The following is a 19,459-nucleotide window of genomic DNA, read 5'->3' on the forward strand; positions in this document are numbered from 1 at the left end:
GATGCTTAGCAGAGCACCAAGAAGTCGGCGCTTGCACCTGAACAGTCAGAGATAATCAGAGATAAGTGCACCCTGCCCCCTCCAGCCTTTGATACCTCAAACGAGCCGCTGCTACCCGAGCCAGGCCGCTGGCAGCTGCCCTGGGCTCTTGGCTGCCACCGTTCCACCCGATCCCACACATCCCATCTACAGCTGAAACTTGAGATCCATTGAATTGACTCCACTCCTGGCAGGAACCATCAGCAGGGAAACAGGGACCTGCTAAAGCAGGTCTGCTGCTGAAGAGCCAAAGGACTGCAGAGTGGGACTGTGCTGGCCTCTTGCTCGTGGCTCTTCTTGCTAAGGTGATGGTTTTGTAAAAAAATGAAACGTGAAAGGTTAACAGGATCAGAAGATTTTGGCTGATGAGCACATTGCTGACAAGGAGGGACTGTCTACGTAGCTAAGGAGATTTGCTGAATTTTTCATACAAGTGCATTTAACACAATGAAAATCACAAAATATAAGAGCAATTTGGAGACACTCTCACCACTGACAGTGCCACACGGGTTGCCCAGAAAAGTTGTGCACTCCCTTCCCCTGTGTTCAGGACCAGGCTGGAAGGGGCTCTGAGCAACCTGGTCTGGTGGAAAGTGTCCCTGCCCATGGCAGGGGGGGTGGAACACGATGGTCATTAAGGTCCCTTCCAACTCAAATTATTCTATGCTTCATAAAAACCCAGTTAATTGGATGAATTCTGAAATACTTGTGGATGGCTTTAGAAAGCACCAGGTATCAATTCAATGTGAAGACACAATAATTTTTTCCTACAGACATCTGGATGTAATTTTGTGGGTTTTTTTTAAATTGAAATCCATTTGCTCCAGGGTAAGACTGTACAGTAACACAGCTCAGCTCCAGCCTTGCAGTAAGTGATAAATGCAGCTACAAATATTCTCTCCTGACAACCTTGCCACTCAGCCATTACACTTCCTTATCAGCTAAAAAGAAAACACCAACCCAGCCCTGCTTTTCAGCTGGAACTTTTCCTGACCAGGACTGTTTTCAGGGAATCTTCAGTACAGCAGTATCTGGAGAATGAAATTATTTACCCACAGCTGCCATGAAAGCAGTTTCACTTCTAATGTGTTAAAGACAACAGATGCAGTTTAAAGTGCTGATGTTAACAATCATTAACACCCAAAATTCCAGGAGGAATCATCTTTAAAATGCCATGACCCCCCCTTTGATTACCTAATTTTTCATTGAACACTTTCCTTCTGTAAAAATGACCTTCCTTGTCCTCTGCAGACCACCACAACAGAAATTTGCAGGTTCTTCCTAACCTTAACAGCCTAACCAAAAGCTTTGTCAACTCAAAGAACCCAGACCAACCCTCCCCAACTCCTAACCCCAAGCTGCACTCCTAAAATCCAACTTGATCATGTAAATATGGAGAGGCTGGGGTTACCAGCCTCTGAAAAACAGAAGGCAAAGAATTGCTCAAAAAAATAGCTTAAGATACAAGAATTTGAAACTTTAGTCTATGTCCTCACTAGATAATTAGAGAGCGGCATCCAATCTAAAGGAAAGGGATAATTTTTGTCAGATTCTTATAAAAAAAGGCTTTATTTTGAACAAGTTTTCTCCATTTGGTTTTACAGTCTCAACATACATCATATTCATGGACAAGCAGCATTTTCACAGAATAAGAGCCAAATACAAAGCCACTTGGGATTAACAGTTTCAACCTAATTGACTCAGACTTCAGAAAATCCTGTATGCTGTCACTTATTTGAGGTAAAGGAATTCCATAAATTAAGATCCACTGTTTAACAGAAGAGTCAACAACGAAATATTTGAGAAGTAAGAACCTTGGGGAGGAGGGGGGGAAAAACCAAATCTTAAAGACATTGTGGGCAACAAGAGGAGGGGGAGGTAGGATTTCCACTTGGTTTGTATTGGTGAATGAACACTTGGGTCTGTCAGGTGTACATGTTTAACCAAATTGGTGCATTTTACATTTCAAATTTGATGAATTTTACTGGTAGCACAGTCTCAAAAGGAGAACCTAATAAGATAGGTCATGAGCTTTAGTTCATATGCTGAATGCTGTTACTAGGCACACATTAGAGTAACCAGTAAAATCCACTGCTGTTCAGTGCCCATTCCAACATATTCCAGTTACTTGGGGAATTTCTGGGCAGCTTTGCAATCAGATCACAAAATTATACATTTGGTAGAATTCTAGAATGCTTTCTTCAGTAAAATTGTGTTAGGGGAGACAGAAAAATCCACCTTCCACTATCTATTAATGTAAAAATATACCTGCAGTGAAACAGGATTTAGATAAACTGATTAAAGCCATTACAGGGACACATCTGTACTTGTTTTAAACTAACTTTATAGAACAACTAACTTTTAAACTAGCTTTATAGAGCAAATCTTAAACCTTTTAAATACTATCCACATTGTATTAGATACTGTTGAAAAACCAAAAACTATCCTCACCTTTTGTAGCTTGAGATTTAAGTTAGTTCACCAATAATCCTGAATCTCACTTAAGAGAAATATGAAACTGGATTAATATCCTGTAAGCTCTAAGAACTAAATTATCAATGTGAAATTCCTAATGCCCAGCAGAAATACATTTCATCTCACTCATTTAATGCCAGGCACTGCTCAATTTCTTCCAGTAAAGCATTATTTGATTTACGTACTTACAACAGAACATCATGTGGAGATGGGCTTCACTGCTTGAGTGATATTTCTTCTAAAAGGGTCCTGGCACACCAAGTTCCAAAGTCTGGTTAGCCAAACCATCCAGTGGGAACAAAAAAAATTCAAACTGAACTGATACAAGAAGTTAGTTTAAGAAGCAAAGCAGATTAATTTAGAAAAGCTCATTTTTTGATACTATTTGTTTTCAAAGTTCCACTGAGAAAAATGGTTTTATACTTAAGAGGCAGAAGGAAGCTGGTTTGTTAATCATCTGACTATGTGACGCATCCATATCCTATTTCCATTTTTTAAAAAAGAATCACCAAGGAGATTTATCATTTAGCAAGTTATCTGGCTCAAAACTAAGGAAGCTCTAGCAAATTCTCTCCCCCACTGGAAAGCTGTGTTTTATTGCGTAGTTTTGTGTACACACAGTTCTATTTTGCAGAAATATGGTCAATGACCAAAACTTCTTGCTACATTACACTTTGAATAAAAGCAGACATGAATGAGGTGAAACTGCAAGTCAACCATTGTACAAGCTGTCTCTCAGAATGCCAACATTTCCACTGGAGCTTTAATGCTTTGGGACACAACCTACAATGTTCAGTGATTGAGCAATTCGAGAAAAAAATTAAAAAAAAAGTATTTGTGAAGGAACTGCCATCTGTCCATTAGCTTCCATCACACTGCAGACCATCAGAAAGGTGGAAATTAAGATTTATTTTCCACTAGCATCCAATTAGTTTTCTATGATCTTGAATGCTAACAAAATGCTTTTTATTAAATGACAGGTGAGAGAGCATAGATTAGAAAAAAATGTCTGTTAAGGACTTTGATCCTTGCATTCAGGACCTTGCATTTCCTTCAACAGCACTTCTCTATTATGTTGCATGGAGCATAATTTTGGTGGGTTTTTTCCACAAAACCCTCACCTGCCTATTATGAATAATTGCAATAAAAATATTATCTTTTTCCACACTGCACTAGGCAACTTTCTTTCCAGCTAAAGAAAGGAGTTTAGTCAAGAATTATAAAAACCTGAACTATGAACTCTGGCACAGCCAGGAGCAGCCACTCAACTACGCCAGAGTGCTTAGAAAATAGGCAGCCAGGAGTAGCAATTCAACTACTCCAGAGTGCTTAGAAAATAGGCTTTAGATTTTACACCAAGAAATTGGATTTATTGTAAATGCCACAGTCACATGGATAGACAGAGCACAGACTTCTGGTAACAAACAAACATACATTTTTGTAACTAAGCGCTTCTACTCAGTAAATAAATGCATTTCGCACAGCCTTCCTCTTAAATGTGCCTAAACTAACCTAAATAAGCAGACAGCATAGCAGAAAAGGGAAACTTATGTGAGTAACTGTTTCTTAAGCAGTATATTATTTTTACTATGTATATAATATTTTATATTATATACACACACATTTTCATCAACAGTTCAAATGATACCCGAATAAAATTAAAAAAAAAACCCAAACCAGAACTGGCGCTCCTCCAATACATTTACCACCTTTCCCTCAGGCAGACTTATCCAGGTATTTGTCAAGATAAAGGAATGACAGTTAAAAAGACTCCCCCCACAAGAAACAAGTTACACAAAGAATACTGTATCACTACAAATTTTTTATTCAGAAGCCCATCTTTAAAAAAAATGTCATTATGAACTTGTTTGGTCAAACTACAACACTTTCTAGCAGACATACAGTAAAAATGGCATGGCTCAGAATCGACCGGATCGTTCGCGATCCCTTGACCGCCTCCTGTCACGCTCGCGGCCGCCGCCTCCTCCTCCGCCGCCGCCACGGCCGCGATCTCTGGATCGAGACCGGCGCTCACGGGACCTCGACCTGGATCGATGCCTTCAAAGAGAGTTTGGACATTTTATTGTTTCGGCCCAGGCAGTGGTTTACTTGCAGTACCACACAGTGGAACATGGAATTAAGAATGGGAGTGATGAGGGAGAAGAAAGGCAGCGTGTCATTAGAAGGATTGGTTAATTGGCACTAGGGCTGCAAAGCACAATGTATTTACAAAGTGCCCAAATTTCATGCTGGGGAGCCAGCACAAACAGGTACAAGAACTGGCTGCTCCCTGCAGTCACCTCTTACAATGGATGTGCAAACCCTAAGGAGAGGCACGCTTACACTGCTGTTATTTAAAGCAGGAGAAGGGGACACCTGCTTTGGCAGACAGGAATAGCTCTTAGCAACAGAAACCAAAAGCCTACAGCTGCTTCTAAGTCCTCTTGTATTAAATCAATTGCATTAAGTAGCAATTAAAATCCAGTTCTCTGTTGCTGCTCCCTCTATGTGATTTCTACCTCTCCAGGACACAAGCACTGGCAAATTATCTTCCCTGCCTCTTAGGTTGATAAATTCAGGAAGGGAGCTACAACCACCCAGAACATTCTGCTATCACAGCCACTACCAATCAGCATTACTGAACCTGGGAGTTCCAGATTTGTAACAGTGATCAAAAGGTTAATATAAAAACACACTTGGGTCTTTTTCATAAAGCATTCAAATACATGAAAAAATGACTTAGCCACAAATACATGTGGCAAAGCAACACAATCTATGTTTTTCAAAGTTAAATTCATCCTCACAGATTCTGAAACACTGCTAATTAGAGATGTTTACAGGAAAAACACATTCACAATCCCAGGCTCCTCGTATGATTGACAGAAATCTACAAAAATCATCCTCTATATAAAAGCATGATCAAAGATTTTATATGCCTATTCTAAATAGCAAGGTCTTAAATGCAACCAGATTGAATCCAGTTCCAAGTGAACCATCACAGTAACAGCAGTGGTAAAAGCCTTTCTGCAAGGTACCTCACTAAATGAATAATTTAATATATAATGAAATGTCTTTATCAATTTTTTTTTCACCATTAACTGAAATTATTTCTCCTTTCTCCTACTGGGAATTCCTATCAAGGGACACACTGTGAAGCTAAGAGTGAGCTCCATACAGTGACTGGCTGGTATTAACAGTAAGAAATGAATACAGGCTACAATATTTCACCATTAACAGTTAAAAGCAAATAAGGATGGGTCCTTAGTATAATCTATAGATACGCTTGACTGCACATAATGCTGAAAGCTGCCAATCTGCTACCAAAAATGCCCACTGGCCAAGTAGCCTGCATCTAACAAAGGCCAGAGCAAAGACATGTAGAAGAAAATAGAAGAAGCATAAAGCAACTTCTACCAAGTGATGTCCATCTGTACCTGAACAGGTAGGGCCTATGTCCTCAGTAACTCAGTGAGTCTTCTTCTCCTTGAACCCTGCCTTCAGCACCAACCTTCAGAATCCATAGCATTGCAGAGCAAGAAGCACCATGTTTTTAGAGCCCTACTCTTTTGTTGGAAACTGGCCACTTGCCAGCTTGACTTGACGCCCTTTGGCATGTGCTAGAAATGTGTCAGAAAAAACAAGAGGACTTGGCACAAGCTTAAAGATTTGCCTTCAGATTTTTCAGCAATTGATCCTTAAATTACTTAGTAGTGTTTAAAAACAAACTTACTTTTTACGACGCCGCCCGTACAACTCGCGCCTTAACTCTCGAGAAATGGGCTTCAAATGCATAAAGTTGCAGAAACCTCCTCGTGTACACTCTCTGAAACAGAATTCAAGAGGCACAGTTACAATTCCCAGCTCTGCACTATCTGCTAAGACCTCAACACTTCTGATATTAAATACAGTAAATTACTAGTGACCTAGACACTGTCATACTTCTAGGAGAAAATCCCCAAAAGATGGCAGAAGTCAAGAGGTTCACTGCAGGTCCTCTGTCACCGTGATATTTTCTGAAAAATCCCTTCGCCAGGATTTCTTCTCCTGGGAAGCTGAGAAGCCTCACCTTCTCCATGTTTTGCTGCTCTGGAATGTGGTCTGGAGATTGTTTATACAAACATGTGAATTGTTTTTAATTAATGGCCAATCACGGTCAGCTATGTCGGACTCTCTGAGTCAGTCACGAGTTTTTATTATTCATTCTTGTTAAGCCTTCTGATGCATCCTTTCTCTTTTACAATGGCATTCTCTTAATATAGATCATAAAATAATAAATCAGCCTTCTGAGAATTTGGAGTCAGATTCTCATCTCTCACCTCGTCCTGGGGACCCCCACAAACACCGCAGCCCTCCACATTACTGGTACCTGCAGTGGTTTTCTTCCTGCACTCAGCTCCATGAAATGAACACCCAGCACCCTCCCAGCTGTCCAAGGCAGGAGGAAGGCCCTGCTTTATTTACCCCATCTCATATTGACGGCAGCAGGCCTCTCTGAAGTCAGTCACAGGGGAGAGCTCGGCATGGATGGGCTGCCCGTTGAACCAGCGATTGTTCAGGTCGATCACGGCCTTCTCGGCATCTTCCTCACGGCGGAACTGAAAGCAAAGTCAGCTTTTCAGAGAAGCACCAGGAGGAGATGAAAGATTCCAATCACATCAGCTGTGTGATAGCTGAGGCTCAAGGTTCTAGTAAGGAAATTAGAAGCTACTTCAGATTTCCTGGACAGTCCATCAAAGCTTTTCATTAGCTGGGACTCAAGGGCTAATCAAATGATTGATTTTCCTCTTCATTATGCTCTGTTTGGTCTCTCAAGTGGGAAAGTTAGTCAATACAAGATTCTGTGTTTTCTTAGAACAGCTTTAAACCAAGAGAATGCTTATAAATAGTTTCTGGAGCGCCATAGTCCCGATGTAATGCATTTTTTCAAACATTTAAGAGGAATTTATATAAAAACTGGAGCTCATATTCATTTAAATGAAAATTAACAAAAATCAAGATCCTGCTTTACGATGACTGTAAAATTTAAATTTGAAATGTTTTTTCACAGCTAATTTTTTAAAACAACTTTTTTTTTTTTCTGATTATGACCTACACAGTGAAGAATTTCAGGTGTGAAAATACTTTCCAGATGAGGAAAAGTACAGCCAAAGAACTCTCTCACACCTCCCCCACACTGTGAACACACAGTAAAATTTCTGCAGGTGACAATTTTGTACTCGTTATTCAAGAGATACCAATGACTTTTTAAAGTTAAACTTAAGTGCTCCAGTTTGCACCTTGAACCACACAGCTACTGCCAAATCTAACTTGGTCATAGATATTGGATTTAACTGGGAAATTAGAAAATTAATGCACCTGTGGCAAAACCTCTCACTGATGTGCTTAAAGGGCAGCATGATGCCAAGCTAACCCAAACTAACCCTGCCAAACTAAACAGTCTGGTAGTGGTGACTGTTTATAACTATGAAAAAGAAAAAAAAAAGTTTGTATTTCTGAAAATTAAATGGATTTTGACTATCAAGAAAGCTTCTCAAAATTCATTAAAATTTCTTTTGGATTCCTTTAACATTTTTACTCTAAATTGTGACGTTGGAGAGTACCTTATGTACTGAAGAGTTTTCCTGAAGAGCAAAATGAAATCTACAATCACACAGTGGCTTTTAGAATTCTAAATGAATAAACACCACCCTTCCTGCCTGCAGGAACATCTCTTCATCCTACCTTGACGTATACATTTCCAACTAGGTGATCTCCAAGGTTATCACACACGTTCATCTCCTCAACTTCACCGTATTTCTCCTCCATTTCTGTGAAGACCTCCTAAGCACAAAGCAACCCAGCACAAGTTTGCAGCACATTACTTGTAAGTACAGAAATATTGCATCTACCTCTAAGTAAATATAAAAAAGACCTTCCTTGGAAAAAAGCAAGATCAGTTGATTTTTTTTTGGGGGGGGGTTTAAAATGATACTTCCTTGGCCATCTATAAGCACAGCACTACCAAGATACTAAAGAAAAACCTATGGAAAACACACACAGCATTTACAGAATACACAGGATGCACTAAAAGCACAACACAGAAACTCTGATGCTAGCTTCAGGTACTTTGTTCTTATACAAATAATTAAGAATATTTAAAATTTATACAAAAGGAGATTATACAATCAAAATGCTATGTCACTTAGGCTGCTGATGTTAAACAAAGACTATTTCAAGCAGTCAAATTAAGGTCAAACTAACCAATGGTTATACCAGGAGATATTTAATACAAAGTTGTATGTTTTATACACCCAAGGAAATAAGTGGTTTTTCCCTGAATCTGTCCAATTGTGCTGTCCACTACATCCATTTAACTTATCTGTGGTGACAAATCCAAGGATATTGTAATGCAGCTTTACATACCTCAAAGAACTCATCATAATGTTCCTGCATCTCAACATCGCTCACAGCACCTGCAAAAGTCAAAGAGTCACACTGATTAGAGCCTGCCAATAAGGAAGGGGAGATTTTGATCAAACTACAAAACAATCTAGAGAGGCCATCTGGAGCATGAGAGACACCATATAGCATGGAGCTAACTAACAGGAATATTGCAAAATAAGGATGTGTGAAGAGCTTTGAGTCCCCAAAGCATCTGTCAAAATATTACATTGGTATGATCAAACCAAAGCAAGTTTTAATCAGAGCCAAAGTTGTATGCCACAAATTTAAAGGGGAAAAGAATTACTGTGAAATATCACTTAAAATTTAATGTATAGTCCCACTCTCTAACTACCAACAATTTTACCTAAACAGAAGGCAAGTGCTTTGTTACAATTCCATACCTTAAAATATTACTAAAATTTAGTATTCCTCTTCCTAAAGGCAGAAATTTATGCCTACTTCTCCAGCATATCCACTTGAATTTGAGAGATCACAATGTAAAATAGCCCAGAATTATTTTTTAATTTGCTGAAAATAGTCATTGAAATGACACACTTTTCTCAGTGCCCTCAATGCTTTGCAACAGAGAGCCATTTTCTAGTTTTAGTTTGAGTGTCACTTCATTTTTCTGTAGTCCTGCAGAACATCTTTCAGTGCAAGACAAGCCAGCCTTATATTCAAGTTAAGATTATTTTCATGCTACAAGCTGGACTTTAAAAACGAGTGCTGCTTGCCTGCTGCTACAAAACCCAACATAAGTGTGGCTTCTTTTTCAAAGCATTAAATGTATAAAAGTCAGTTTCATTTATTTCTTCCAGTCTACAGCAGTTTAAACAAGCTGTACACATTAAAGCCATTAGATTAGCTCTTCAGCAGTTAAGTGGTTTATTAAGGTCAAGCGGAGCAGTTTTACAACAAACCCTGCATTTTATACTAGAAAAATATGCTAGTGTTTAAAACTACAAACCAGACTGGTTTAGTTAACAGAATGTGAAAGACAAGAAACTGAGCCAATAAAGCTGAGTTTATTCATTTTCAGGCTGGTATGAAAAAAATTTTGGCTAGTATTACCACTTGTACAAACTTTATGCTTTTCTTCAAAGGCTCTAATATTAACCAGCCACACTCTCTGGAACTGCAGTTCCTGTTCTTCAGCCAGCTCACCTCCACAAGAGGGTAAGGGGCATTTGGTTTATAGTTTAGGCTGACAGTGTTTCTGCATTTGAGACATGTTTGCTTTTAAGAAATTTCTTCTCCCCCATGGTTATAGCAAATTAAGGAATATCAAACATTAAACCAGTAATTCTAGGCAGTTTAATACTTAACTATATTCTCAAGGTTCTGCCAACATCACTGATAACAGCTTACTAACACCTAAGGATTTTTTGGTTTTGTTTCTTAAGGTATCACAGGGGCTCTGGGAGCCTCAGTGGGAATAACTACTTTTTACCAGATGGACAAAAGCTAAAAATGTTTTTTTTGTCAAATTAGGATATCACAGGCAACAGTTAGTTAATGACTACTTCAATGACCTTCTAAAGTGGGAAGTATACATATGACAGGCTTTACAAACATCCATATTCCAGGGCTAATGGTATCTGAACCATGAGAAGCCCAATTACTAATTAAAATACTCAGGAAAACTATTGCTGTTCCAAACTAAGGTTAATCCTCTACGACGGCAATAGAAAGGAAGACAGTTAAGCAACAATGACAAGGCATTAAATAGCTACCCAAGTTATCCATTTAAAATACATGCAATACTTAAGTAGGGACAAATATCAAAAACCAAGGAGCCAGGAGTTTCAGCAAACCTACTGCTTGCAGAGCTCCAGCTCTACCCCAGGAGGTACAGTCAGGCTCTGGCACACAGCTACTGGCTTGTCACAACAAACTAGAGTTGGATACCAGCATTTACAACACTGGAGGATCTGTGCAGGACTCTTGCAGCTGTAAATCTAAACAGCTCCACAGACCAAACTGCTGTAACTCTGTGCAAATTAGTTACCAGCGCATTGACAGTTCAGGGAGAGCATGGAAACACCCAACCAGAAATGTTCTGGTCTACTGAAACAGCATTAACTACTAAGCATCTGCAAGGAGAGAGCCTACAAACCAATGGAACTGGTCAAGCATCTAGACAAAATGACACAGCTCATTTACACGTCCAGCTTGACTGTGTGACAAAAACACAAATTACATAATAGAGCCATTATTGCTTTTAGAAGCAAGAGAGACAGCGTTGACTTTTAAGTTAGTGGCCAATTCACAAAGCACTTCTAATCAAATGCTGGTAACTAATCTGAACTGGTCTATAAACCAAACAGTGAAAAAAAAAAAAAAGAATAGCCAAACAAAGCTTTATTACCACACAGTAAATACTCACTTCAACAAGAAAGATTAGTTAGAAAAGAACACCGACCCTTTTTTGGTTCTAAAACTTTTTTTTTTTAATCTTATTTTAATATCGATGATATTAATTACAATGATAAATCAGTTAATCGCCGATCAGCAATCCTGGGCATTAATTGCTGCCAGTCTCACAGGAGGTGTGTTTGCTTATGCCCATTTGTATTTCAGGAGGAGTCATTAAATTACTTCATGACCATACCCAAATGCCTTCCCCTCCTCAAAAGTACTTTAAAAAAATCTTTGTCTTAGGTAAATATGCCAAATGGCATCAGAATTTGAATTTTCAAAGTATGGAAAGAATTTTAAGCATGCACCCATCCAAAAAGGACAGCTGCCAGAAGGGGTTAGTCAGTCATGGTGTGTTCTTCCAAAGTGCACTCCCTAAATGGAAGCTGCATTAACCTAGGACAAATTTATGCATGCAGTCTGAAAAGTTTCAGTTCAAGTTCTCTTAACATTTACAGAGCAGGACATTTGTTCTGAATGAAGTCAGTGTGTCACTGCCCTGCTCTTTCCGACAGTGGAACCTAATGGATAGCACAAAACATACAGAAAACCATTCCTAGGATGCAGGCAACTGGCAGGGAGAGAGGTGACAGGAAGAAAGCAGTGCAACCAACACTGCTTCACAGGGGAAGTACAATTTTAACCTTTTTTGATTTAACAGCTGGTATTCAGATTGCCCCATAGTTTTGGGAGCAGGGAGGAAGGTTGTGGGACAAAAAAAATTGGTGGTTTATTTTTTTTCTGCTTTTTGGTATTTTTTTGTGTTTGTTTTGAACACATGTAACGAAACGTGGTCAGTTTGATCTGTTAAACTAAAATGGCAGACCAGTTTAAGTCGACACTGAGCTCTGACAATCAAGCCCAGGGAACCAGTGAAGGAACTTGTATGAACTTACAGCGCAAACCGTCAGCAGACTGGGAAGAGTTTTGAGGGTTACGGTAAATGTTCAAGAGGGCAATGGTCTGAAATACAAAACGCAACAACTTTATATTATGGAAAATAATTTTAACAAGAAACTGGTTTCCTTTAGGGTCGCTTTAGTCGAGTCTGTGCTGAAAGAGAGGTGGTTATTCTCTCCCAAGCAGGAGAACTTGTACTTAGCTGGTGACCTTTCTATATCAACCTAACACTGTAAAGTAATAGAGATCTCATGATACTCCATTATTGTATTCTTAATTTCACTCCATTCACCAATATTACTATTGAGGGGTTTTGCATGATTTCAGACAGCTCTGAAAATAGGTGGTATCCAAATGCAGCAGTCATGTTACAAGCAAAATAATTTTAATTTGGTATTACTGAATGGCTTCTTAGTAGCAAAATCCCAGGAAAGGAAGTAACACAATAATTAGAGCATAACATGAAATCTCCATTTTCCTAAAAAAGTTAAGATGAAAGAAAACCCAGTTTTGGGACTTACCGTACATATATACCTATTTTTTTTTTCTTTTTTGGTGTTAAATCAAGAATTTGAGAAATGTCTGCAGTTTAACCCTTTCAAAAGAATGCAGTGATACCAAGTTACCAAGTTTTCACTTTGCAGCACAAAAGGGAATCTGCATCAAGTCCAATTTGTGCAGCCCTTTCTGCGCTCAGAATTGCAGACATTCCACAAATTCTTGATCTGTGCGCAAGAAGAGTTCCGTCACTTGTCATGTTTGCAACAGCTTTATGTCAGCAGCTCAGAAGCCAACATTATTTTATCATAATTAGGAGTGGGCTCTTTAACACCATTCTTTAAAAAAATTTCTCCAACTGTGGGACTTACAGTGTGAGCCGTCAGCCGTCTGTGCACTGTTTTGGGGGTTACGATAGATGTTTTGAATCAAGATGGTCTGCGGGGAAAAAAAATAAAAAGGGGAATTCTACTGGCTGCTGTGCATATAATAGACAATTGCAAAGAGACAACTTGTTTGCAAACAGCTAAAAGTCATATTTTATCCTTAAGACTTCCTTTTGTATTTGTAGAGTATCTTCCAAAATTGCATCCAGACCATCATATTATGAAAACAGTTTTAATTAACCACCAAGAAAGAGCTGCGTTTGTCTCAACAGCTAGCCTCAAAATGGGAGGTGTGAGGCCCGGTAACCTAAAATGTCACACGAGGTACTCTGGAGATGCCTAAACTTTTGAGACCAGATTCACTACTGCAAGTCTAGGGGGGAAAAAAATAAGTGTTACGTGCACAGCATGTAATACATAATGCCACAGTGTCCAAAATACTACACCAGACCATAGGGCCTTTAGGCAACTGCTACATCTCGTTTTGTGCATCAGGGGTTTCTTGGTGGAATTTCTGTTTAAATAATATAATAGCATCATAGGTTCACATGTTTCCGATCCTTCAAATAAGGACAATATCCTTTTAGCCCTTCTGCTTTTTACTAGAAGAATTAGCCCAGGCAGACTTGAAACCTTACATTTGTACCGTTCTTCTTAAAATCAAGTTGTCTGAAAAAACAAACCATGTTTAAGTTAGTAAACTAATATTACAAAAAAATTCCAAACGTCCATATCACTGTAAGCAGCTCAAAAATTGAGATTTGATTACTTAAAATACAAGCTCAATGTTAGTCAGTATGAATGGCAATCCCCAAGTAACTTTAGCTTAGACATTATAATTATTAGTCACAGTAAGAATTCAGAGCTTAAAGAAGTCAGAGGACCAGCAATGTCACACCTACATACACTACCCATTTAACATGTAAAAAAAAAAAAATACAACTGTACCATCACATTTAAAATCACACACGTGTTTTATTACAGATCCAGCCATACCAACCAAAGCTTTGTGCTTCCGTGGCCCAGGTTTAAACTACCTGTGCTTTAGCCTACAGCTGGAGAGTGCCAGAATCAGGCATCTCGTTAGGGTGTTTCTGCTGATTGGGGGTAATTTGATCACCCTGGATTGTGTGACCTTTCCTAACACAGCTCTTCTGTAAAGCAGCTGCACCAGCAAGAGCTGCACAAGGTTAAAACATTGTGCTGGTAACTTCCCCATCAGCAGGAGTCTGTTCTATTTTCTATCACAGCTGATTGTCAACCTGCACACAAATAAAGATTTCTGCAGACCCAACACAGTGCCAGGGCCCTGGGAGATGGCACAGCACAGCTGCCAGCACGAGGCTGTGCAGTCCCAGACATCCCTGGCTGAATGGGATGGTGCCCTGCTGACCCACTGCAGCTGGCCCTGCTACCCAGAGCCTAAAGCAAAGCTAAAGGCTGCTCTGACAGAAAGCTGTAATTGCACACAAACTTCTATTGGTAAAAAGTAAGAGTTGAGGAGTTTGTTTTGTTAGGTTTTTGGGGGTTTTTTAACTTAAAAGACAACTGCTATAGAAACTCTCTGCTTTAGGAATATTTTTTCCTAGTCAATGACCTAAATTTAGGTCTCTAACCAACTGCACTTCAACTTGTGCTCCATGTAGGTCAGCAACATGGGATAGTTTTGAAAATGGACAATACTCATTTAAAATACAATATCTGCATTACAAAGTTTTAAAATCCCAGAAGCAAAGAGGTGTTTTTGTTGTTTAAGTACCAGAAGTCCCTATCTACCAGTAACCTTGACATTCTCCCCTAGAAGGCCCCCTGCCTACTCACAGTTTACCTTGATGATCCTAGCTCTGAACCTGCCACATGGATAGTACTCCCCTCCCTAATTTCTGCCCAAACCAGCACCAGCTCACATTTTGTAACATTTCTCATCAACTCTGCTCCTAAGCAGATTAAATAAACTTGCAGAAGTTATGTGTATTAAATGAACTTGCAGAAGTTATGTGTATTAAATGAACTTGCAGAAGTTATGTGTGTTAAATGAACTTGCAGAAGTTCTGCTGTTATGTGAACTGTTTCTCTGTAATTTTAAAACAACTGCAGTTGAAAAATGCAGTAACTTTCAAAGGCACTATTGCTCATGTACAAAATTCCCAAAGAAATTCATCTGTGTACCTTGACAATCAGCATTGATAGAAAGAGGGAAAAAATACATTTCTCTAGGAATATAATTTGTGAATATTGTACAGCTCGTAATAATAACAACAATAATGAAAACCCTGTCACTCCCTGCACCTTTTCAAATTTATTTTTATTTCTGGCAGACATGCAGTCACACATCATGTCTCTTAATAATATTAACTGAGCCAAAGATTAAACAATCTGTCATGCCAATTGACAATTCACCCTCAGCAACCAGGCAAGTTGTTTTCAATAAACCATTTCTTCCACATTCAAATGAAGTATGCAAGTCACTCTTGAAACTTAAGAGCCTGGGTCAGAGAGCAAGTGTAATGACAGATGAGTCACTTTTATCCATTAATTAGTTTTCTTCTACTATATGCATAAAAGATTGAAGTTCCCACCTTTGGGACAGGTGGAATGAGCTGCCTTTGTCTGTGATTTAAGAACTCTGGGATGGTTTAAGTGCCTGAACACCACTGAGAAGGCACACTCACCTGAAAGTTAGCACTGGTTGGTCTCTACTACAGGCAAGCTTACAACAGCATCGCTTCCTGCAGCCATTAAGGGTGACAGGAGATAATTAGAAATGCTGGGAAAAGTAAATGGAACACCCCAAAAAAAAAGCAAAGACCCAGATAAACTGGGGCTAAAACTGAACTAATTAATCTGGAGCTTGGTAATTATTCACTTGTATCTGAGAATCTATGTTTTAAAGAAGCCAGAGTATATTTCCACAAGAAAGAGAAAAAAGGGGAAACAAACCTGGCTAAATGTTGGTTTGTTGTGCAACCGAGAACATCTGTCTCCATGGCGACAAGCTCCAATTTTGAAATAAAATGAGCAGTTGACTCTGCAAGAAAAAAGTGAATAAGGTAGTTACACACTGGCACAGAAACCAGTAATTTGAAAAAAGCCTATGCCCTAAATGTCTTTAGCTTGATGTGGATAAGTAACACAGAGAATAACCCACATCAAAACTGTACAGGAAAGCATTCCAACAAACCTGTCCATATTCATTCCTTTTGCCCCTAATTTACAGCCAGTATCTGACCAATTTCCCCCCAAGTGGTTCCATGATTCACCACACTCAAGTGATCTCTGTTTTATCTTCTGCTTCTCCATTCTTGTCTTTACATCAGTTTCAGTGGGTGATGGGATGGAAAGGAACGAGAAAAACGGTCTGAAATTGACACTGGGAGCTCTGTGGCTGAGTTGATGCAGCCTCGGGTCCAGGCAATAAAATCTGATTTAAAACTGACACAGTTGCACCTCTCTCACGTTTATAAACCACCTGTTTAAGTCATACTCTAAGGGTAACTCAGACTCCTACCAACACAGTATCCAAATAATTCAGGGAAGAGAAAATCATGTTACAGAAAGAATACACATAAGCAAAATAAATCCATGTAGTTAAGCTATTTCCATGAATGTAATGAATGATTTTAAGAGTAAGCTGCTTTTTCTTTTAAACCACAAGCTTTTTTTGAATGATCCACCTCAGGACACCTTGATAATGATCTGGGTTTAGAAATGCTACTGAAACTCCCACAAAAAGGTGTAATTCACACAGAATGATGAAAGAAAACCACAAGGAGTTTAGTTACCTTGACAGGGAAATGCAAAATTCTGAAGGGCAAGAAAACTATGATGGGCTATATATGGGTAAATGAAATATTAGAATTCTCCTGGAAGAAAAATTATTATTCCCATAATTAACACCAATTATTTTCCACAATCCTGTGTAACCAACATCAATTCATGGAGGGGAGAATTATTAAAGTACTAAAGCACATCTGATCTCTAGCAAAGCATTCTACTGTAAAATTGCAACATGCTCACTCTTCATTATGTTTTTGAAAACAAACACTTAGCATGATAAAATACTTACTGTCTTTTCTGAACTCTAACCTGAAACAAAAAGAAATACCTAACTACAAAATTTCCAATAGTGCCTCCAACTTCAGCACCTTCTGGAAGGTTCCGTTTGCTTTTTATTTAACAGAAAAAAAGAGCTGCACAGGAATTTCATGCCTGATTAAAACTCTGAAACTGTAATGCATTAAATTCCTATGTATCTCCTTTGTGTGAAAGGATGCTACAGTAACAGAGCTCAAAAGAGAGGCTGCCGACACTGCTTTCCTGGAATGGCAGCGCTACAGAGCAGAGCAGAAGCCCCACGGCCAGGGGCTGACAAGAGTAATTTAGTCCAGCAGCACATCGATGCCCCCTTTTCATTTTTACGAGTGGAAAAACACGCCGGTTTGGTCAGGCCGATGGTGACCAAATTTTCGTTAGGAGGGTTTTGTGTGTGTGCTTCCAACAACCAGAGAAACTAGAGGCGTTCCCGGACGCGTGGAAGGCTGCAGGCAGAAGCCTGTAGGATCAGGATGCAGCAGTCGGGGAAATCCTCCGCACCCTGGGGAGGGGGGAGAAATAACCAGTCGCTGTCCTTGCAGCAGAGCGGGAGCTCTCAGGCTGCTGCGAGGCTCAGGGACACGAACAAAAGGGGAACAGGAGGAGGAGGAGGTGGCGCTTTCTGGCAAGAGGCGGCGGGAAGCTCCGGCACCCAGCGGCCCCGGCAGGAAGGCGCAGCCGCGGGGGGAAGGGGGGAGGGCGGAGGGAGGACGGGCGAGGGCGGCAGCGCGCCACGAGGCGCGGCACACCCTCATGGCGGCCAGGGGAGGGGTGGGGAAGGGAGGGGACGAAGAGGAGGAAGAGAAGGAGGAGGAAGAAGTGGGGGGGTGGGGAGTGAGTGCCCGAGAACGGCCCCGGCCCGGGAGGGGGATAGGATTGGGGGGGGAAGGGGGGAGCGCGTGGGCGGGGCCGCCGGGCGCGCGCGCGGGAACGCGCGAGACCCACGCGCCGCCGGGCGCGCGCGCGCCTGGGAAGGGTTGGGGGGGGGGGGGGAAGGGCCTGAGGGAGGCGATGGCGGGGGGGGGGGTGTGGGGGAGGGGAACGGGGAGCGCGGCCGCCTCTCGCTTCCCTCTTCCCGCCGCGTTCCAGCGGGATGGGAAAGGCGGGGGACGTGGTGCCGGGCGGCGCCCCCGAGGCGAGAGTGGAAGAAATGGGCGAAACGGGCCGGGGGTCCCCCCCGCAGGGAAGGAGGGGCAGGGAGAAGGGAAGCAGGGCTGACCGCCGCGATCGGAACAGGCCGCGTCCCCGCGCAACCCGCTACGGGCCTCCGGCCTCCCCTCGAGCTTCCCCCCTCCCTCCCGGGGGTGCCGCAGCCGCGGGAGCGGCGCGGGGAGCGGGGGAATGGGGCCACTCACTTGTCCTTCTCGGTGCCGAAGATGGAGGCCAGGTACTCCGCCATCTCCCACCGCCCTCCCGCCCGCCGGACCGCCCCGGCGCCGACGCCGCGTCACAGCGACCGCGCCGGAAACGCTGCGCTGAGGGAAGGGGGGGAGAGGAGGCGGGGTCCGCGCCACACGCGGGGGCGCCGCGGCAGGCGCGCAGGGGCGGCGGGGCGGGGTCGTTGGGGGAATCTTCGGCTGCAGGTTCGAGTCCCGCCCCCGGCAGCGGCTGAGGGGACGGAGCTGAGCGGCGGTCGTGGCTTCCAAAAGTGCTGGAATAAAGGGATTCGCTCCAAAAGCGTGTTTGTGTTTGCCCACGTTCTGAAGGGGTTTAAATAAAAAAAAAACCAAACAAACAAAAAAAAACCAAAAAACCTTGTTTTTGGATTAAAAGCAGAGTAGAACGAAATTCTTTCTGATCGTTGTTTTGGGAGCGTGAAAAACGCTAATCACTTGGTTTTTTTAATCATTAAAAGTTTAATGATAATAACATGGTTATTGAAATAGCAGTATAGTTAGACCAATAATAATTTGGACAATTTGGATTAGGACAATATAAGAAAATAAAAACCACTAGTTACAGGTAGTCCGGGTACCCCTTTCTGAGCAGCACAAGCCCAAAAAAAGGACCCACGTTAACAGAGGATTAACCCTTAAAAACAACGGCCTGTTGCATATTCATACACCTCCTACATGATGCATAAATTCCATTCAAACACAGGATTCTCTCTGGTCATGTCAACTTCTTCGTCTGAATCCTTACAGCATCTTCAGGGCTGAGCGAGGGGGGAAGAAATTTGTTTCTTCTGATAAGAGAGCAATAAATTCTCTGAAAGATTTAGGTGTCCT

General features: G+C 41.2%; 1 protein-coding gene across 5 annotated transcripts; it reads right to left on the reverse strand.

Annotated features, from left to right (window-relative positions):
- Positions 1-1,589: 1,589 nt before the first annotated feature.
- On the reverse strand, positions 1,590-18,737 carry U2AF1 (U2 small nuclear RNA auxiliary factor 1). Of its 5 annotated transcripts, none has more exons than XM_054652842.2 (8): positions 18,587-18,737; positions 16,080-16,167; positions 12,252-12,318; positions 8,917-8,966; positions 8,236-8,334; positions 6,976-7,109; positions 6,245-6,337; positions 1,590-4,572 (listed from the first exon to the last, which is right to left on the reverse strand). In XM_054652842.2, exons 1-8 carry the CDS (start codon positions 18,628-18,630, stop codon positions 4,434-4,436), a joined length of 714 nt encoding a protein of 237 aa, XP_054508817.1. In that variant the 5' UTR covers positions 18,631-18,737; the 3' UTR covers positions 1,590-4,433. The 5 variants fall into 5 exon arrangements, with proteins under 5 accessions (XP_054508817.1, XP_054508810.1, XP_054508850.1 ...); XM_054652835.2 differs by lacking the exon at positions 12,252-12,318 and adding an exon at positions 13,125-13,191; XM_054652875.2 differs by lacking the exons at positions 12,252-12,318; positions 16,080-16,167; positions 18,587-18,737 and adding exons at positions 13,125-13,191; positions 15,812-15,868.
- Positions 18,738-19,459: the final 722 nt, after the last annotated feature.

Source organism: Agelaius phoeniceus, chromosome 2 (genome assembly GCF_051311805.1).
Source record: "Agelaius phoeniceus isolate bAgePho1 chromosome 2, bAgePho1.hap1, whole genome shotgun sequence".
Lineage (NCBI taxonomy): Eukaryota > Metazoa > Chordata > Aves > Passeriformes > Icteridae > Agelaius > Agelaius phoeniceus.